Source organism: Fulmarus glacialis, unplaced genomic scaffold (assembly GCF_000690835.1).
Source record: "Fulmarus glacialis isolate BGI_N327 unplaced genomic scaffold, ASM69083v1 Scaffold38003, whole genome shotgun sequence".
Lineage (NCBI taxonomy): Eukaryota > Metazoa > Chordata > Aves > Procellariiformes > Procellariidae > Fulmarus > Fulmarus glacialis.
Genome location: NW_009205480.1, coordinates 1 through 5,473, shown reverse-complemented (window position 1 = coordinate 5,473; position 5,473 = coordinate 1). Strand labels below are relative to the sequence as shown.

Sequence of the window (5,473 nt, the reverse complement as noted above, 5' to 3'; positions counted from 1 at the left end):
GTTTACCAGAAATTGCAGTTATTCCCCTCTCAGCATTTATGTGAGAGTTGACTTCATGCTGAAAGATCACACTGTAATTTTACAAAACATAGCCTAAAATACATTCATCTGTGATTATAACTGTTGTCATCCACATGTGATTATTTCTACCACCTAACGATGCAGAGTAAATCAGAATGCAGCTCTTTAACACTAGAGAAATGTTCTCTGTTCTGGTATCAAAAGGCAGATCTAAGAAACACTGTCTCCACTGCAAAATGCAAAATGAACAGCCTGGAATCTTGCACAAATGAAGTAATACCTACTCTACAGTCACTATTTTATTAGTCAACCTAAAGCATCGCATAGTTCTTTGTGAAGTGTCCGTATTTAAAATACTGTACACTTTAATGAACAGAGGAAGCCTTACCTTTTTATTCTGTGCTTAGTCGATTTAGCCTACATTTTCAAATAACACAGGCTCAAGAGCTAGTTTCACACTGAAGACATACAAAAAAACAGAACTTGAAAAATAAAATTGCCATTAGTATTTAATCACCTATAAAAAATAAACTAGCACTTTCAGTTTACATCTCATTGCACAAGATCAAAGCTGGCCTTCCGTCTAAGCACAGGACAGAGACCCCGACCTACAGACAGTGAAGTATACTCAGACCAACAGAAAAAAGAACATGGACTAGCCATTAAGCTTTCAATTCACACTGCACACGTCTTTTCAGTCTTATCAAAAGTGAAACCCATCACAGAACTCTATGCTCGGGGCCAACAATCTTCACAAATACCAAATTACATTTTAAAAATCCTTTCAAAATATGGAAACAACTGAACTCCTGGAGAATTCTACACTTCTCCACATAAACCAAGAAGCAGCAGAAGCACTTGTTAAATTCAACAACCCGCATCAGCTTTATTAGATCGTTACATTTACAGGAATTAACGGTAACGGTGCAGCTGCAGGGTATTGCGTCTTCTCCAGGCAGCACGACGTGAGCCACCAATGGTGTGGTGGAATTTGTGGCCCTTGCCAAGACCACGACTCTTCCGCCCGGCCGATGTCAGCCCACGCATCTCTCTGTGCTTGTGAACGGGCTTGGTGATCCATTGGGTATCAGGGTTGCGCCTGATGGTCTTATGGAAGGGATCAATCAGGATCACTTCGAAAAACTTGTAAGTGGAATCTTCACCCACCCAATACGAGTTCAAGACTCTCAGAGCCCCGCAGTGACGGCCAGCACGTTCCTACAGGAGAAAAAAAAAGCAAAAGGCTGTAAAATCATGGATGCAGGGCACTCTTCATGCAGAAAGGTATGAATAACTCAAACCTAAAATTTTGTAGGTGCTAGAGATTTCAATTTGCCCCGAGAGACCCTCTCTTCCTAAAAGAACTGCTCCCCTTCCAGTTGCAAAGACAAAAGAAAAAGTAATAGCTGAAAGGAATGCTGTATTAAAAAAAAAAGGTTGCTTGGATTCCTACATGAAACGGGTTTTAAAGAACATAAGGAGGAAGGTGCTTGGTTGACAAAAGAATGAACTGCTTTGTACACGGAAGCACCCAATAAGTAAATACACAGAGTTAAAAACAACTTTAACGTGAAGATGAAGAGCACAAGCTCCACTTGGGGCCACGGAACAATCTTTTGTGGGAAGTTATGAAAGACTGATCAATTTGCACATCCAAAGCTACAGGGGAGAAAGATATTTCTGCAGAGAATAAGCCCATAGTGATAGGAGAAAAGAAACAGCTGATGTAACAAGTCTTTGTTCCACTGCTGGTATATTAGTGCTTGCTATTCCTATCCTCACTTGTGGTTGGAAAGAAGCAGTCTTAGTTTAGAAAACAAAACAAAGCAGAAAATATCAATTATGCAACTCCATCTGCCTCTCCTGCAAGAATGCTCCCTATTTAAAACACTAATAGTGTGTTTAATCCTAGGACTTAATCATCACTGTGGGAAAGTATGAACCCATCTTCTGTGGGCTCTGTGGGAGCCCACCCATCTTCTATCCCAATGCAATCCCAACCTATTACTACAGTCTTCCACTAAACCACACTTGACTTTTTTCTGCAGATGTAACAAAATTCTTTCAAGTCCTTGTTTTATTCTAGCATGTGAGAGCAATACATACATTAAACATTAAAACACCAACCACCCTCAACCAGCTTCTATGTGGGGATGGTAGCTACAATGGAGGTTTGATATTTCTGTAACATTTCTATCTGAAAAATGTAAGTCTTCCAGGAAAAAGCATGTCAGATTCAGAAAATTTTGAACTAAAACTGAGGGCCAATAACCTCTTCCATGAGCTGTTGCAAGTGAGCATGTGATTAGCCATCCATACCAGATATCTGGTAATAGCATATACGAAGAGCATACTATGAGCACTGAGAACACAGAACTGCATTTTAAATTTAAACTCATCATCTGTGTTGCTTTTTAATTAGCATGTCCCATTTACATTTTTTTTCCCTTTAAAAAACCCCCCGCCATATTCAACTTGCTGAAGTCACTTACGAATATTTTTGAAGTCCTGGGAACAGAAAAGTCTTCTGCTTCAAGATGGAAAGGCAATGAACAGTCTCCATTCTTTCACAATCTCTCTTTTTTGAGAGTGCAGACTAGTATTAATTCTAACCCACTGAAAGAGTTTTTTCTAAAGGTAAGAACTACATCTCTTCAACTCTACTACTGTGACATTATGAAACTCATCAAATGAAAGTTTCCCTTTTGAGTATTTCAGCAGGTAACAACATCTCACCTAAAAACAAGTTAACCACCAATCTTTGTGCTTGTGAGGTACCAAATTTTTTTATAAAGAACCAGAAGGTCTCTGGCACACTGCTTTCAGATCCTATGATCCAGCTAAGCACACTGTGTGGCACTCCTACTACACAAACACGTGCTATAGTTAAGACAGGAACTCATCTGTACTTTGTGAAAGGACCATTACCTAAAGCTGGTAATACATACACCATGGCAGGGAACACAGAGGTGGGATTTAGTGATGAATGAAGTCAGACACCTTAGCATATTTAATTTTTATTTCTCATGCCTAAGCCTTTATTTTACTGGGGTTTATACTGGTTGTATGTCTATTTTTCATTACAAATATCGTGGCATACTTTAGAAAGAAGTATACACTATGAACGTCAATAAACCACCTAACCAGTACTTTCCCCAGACCCCATTTGTAAAATCTGAATAGTTTTTTCATTTGTCTCAGTACAGCTTTTCAAGACATTCTGGTGCTTTCCTGCCATCAGTATTCGAGATCTTTTACCCAACACATTAACAAAACAGTTGTTTGGGGCTTTTTTGTCTCCGAGTATTTTCAAGTTTTACAGACTAAGAAAGACCTTCCTACCGCCAAGTTTCTGAGCAATAACCAAAATAGTCACCTCTGCTACAGACTGAAGACTCCGGGCAAACTTCAGCTGGTTAACACCATGATGCACAGGTTTACCATAGGTTGCACCTTTCGGGACTGGGCGTTTACGACCACCACGGCGAACACGGACACGGTAGATAACGTAACCTAAAAGAAATGGTGACTTAGGAACTAGAAGAATTCTGTAGGGTAGCAAGTGCAAATCACAGCAAGGCAATTTTCATGCCCATACTCCATTTCCAACCCCAAAAGCTTCACACGAAAATTAGGTCACTATACCAACATTCACCAAAACCTACAAATGGAGGTGGCTAGCACAAGATGTTTTTGTTACTTCCATTACAACTCAGTAAGGAAAGCAATGTCCTGTCAAGACTGTTTTTTACTTCCAAACCAGAGTTTATGGCACCTTTCCACTACCCAGTTCCAAATACACTAAGAACAGCTACTGCTACGTTGTAACACAAAAAACTCCCACCCCGAAACACCCAATAAAACAACCACCCCAAAACTAAAATCCCAGATTCTGATAGTAGCATTCATAAAGCGCCAAAGCACAAGCCATTCACAAACTCTGCTGAAATCCGATCACTGAAAAATGAGGAAACCAGACAAGCTTCACAAACAGTAACAGAAGCATAGACTCTTAGCTTTGTATTTTCATAGTGAACAAACATATTGTTTCAAGGATTTGCTCAAGTTGCAGATGGATGGCCACTTTCCCCAAGTTTCTTTCACTGACCAGTAACTGTTTTCTAATGACAGCACAAACTACGTCATCTTGCTTACTCAAGCGCATACAGCAGTAATACAGTCAAAGTAACGCATGATAAAATCTGGGCAGAAAAAGGACAACCCCCAAACCCAGGATACTAAAAGCACCGGTCAACTCTGCAGTAGTAACACAGCACAAGAGTGAGAATTAAAGCCAAAGCCCACTCGATCTCCATTGCCAAGATGGCGATAGAAGGCATGAATTCAAAACTACATGAAGTTTGGTTTTGGGCTGGGGGCATTGCTACAGATTTAACACATTTATAATACTAAGTTCATTTCATGCAGGACACTTCAGGTTCTTGTGGAATATTTAAGTTTCAGATTTTGTTATTCTACTATCACTCAGGGAAGGAAGGAAGCGGACATAAAAACATAAAACTCCATCACAAAGCACATGGGGTTCACCTCTACGTCTCATTACCTTGCTTGGCCTTATATCCCAGCCTGCGAGCTTTGTCTGGTCTGGTGGGCCGGGGAGCTCGGTGCAAGGCAGACAGCTGGCGATACTGCCAACAGCGGACACGGAGGAGGAATCGCATCACATCTGACTGCTTTTTCCTCCATAGCTCCTGGATGTACTTGTAGGCACCCATGTTTGTCTACCTGCTGAATCGAGAGGTCAATGAAAAAAGTGCACCAAACGTGATTCCAGATTTGAACAGCTTCCAAGAGAGACACTGCATAAAACCATACATGTAACACCACTGACACAAAGGATGCTCTCGAGCTTCTTTACACCAATGGCACATCTGGTAACATGGCTCACACTTGGCAGCCTCCAACAGGACACAGAGCAGTCACCATTCTCAGCAATTTTCTTCCTTTTCATATGTTCATAAGCGTTGAACTCCCCAGCTGAGAATTTTTCAGATGTGTATGTCGGATACTACCAAAATCGACAGTTAACATCTGAACCAAGTTGTAAATATTAATCTATAAAGAAGTATGTGGCTGTGAGTGGTGTGGTCTTTATTTTTAACGTGGTTAAATTACCTCCGAAAACCTTTGAGCTCTCACACACCTGCAGCAATTAGTATATATAAGTGAACTCCATCAAGCCACCACCCAAATCACCACCGGAGAAACGCAGCTCATTTTATTTGCACAAAAAAACCCTGTTCACGTGTGATTTCCCACCCCCCTCTCTGCCCAGCCGTAGCACAGCTCCTGCCCTCCCAAACTACCCCTTCTTTACGATTGCATTACGGCACAGAACACCACAAAGGAACAGCAAACCCAGAGTCAAACCAAGACGTGCGGCCTGTAGCCAACCTGCACCCGCTACGCTGCGGCGTGCGGCCTTCCGCCG

The 5,473-nt window shown here is 41.2% G+C and overlaps 1 protein-coding gene across 2 annotated transcripts; it reads right to left on the bottom strand.

Annotated features, from left to right (window-relative positions):
• Positions 1-570: 570 nt before the first annotated feature.
• Positions 571-4,792, bottom strand: RPL15 (ribosomal protein L15). Of its 2 annotated transcripts, XM_009575406.1 has the most exons (4): positions 4,586-4,780; positions 3,398-3,534; positions 894-1,239; positions 571-629 (listed from the first exon to the last, which is right to left on the bottom strand). In XM_009575406.1, exons 1-3 carry the CDS (start codon positions 4,755-4,757, stop codon positions 934-936), a joined length of 615 nt encoding a protein of 204 aa, XP_009573701.1. In that variant the 5' UTR covers positions 4,758-4,780; the 3' UTR covers positions 571-629; positions 894-933. The 2 variants fall into 2 exon arrangements, with proteins under 2 accessions (XP_009573701.1, XP_009573700.1); XM_009575405.1 differs by lacking the exon at positions 571-629 and having other exon boundaries at positions 880-1,239; positions 4,586-4,792.
• Between the last annotated feature and the right edge of the window lie 681 nt (positions 4,793-5,473).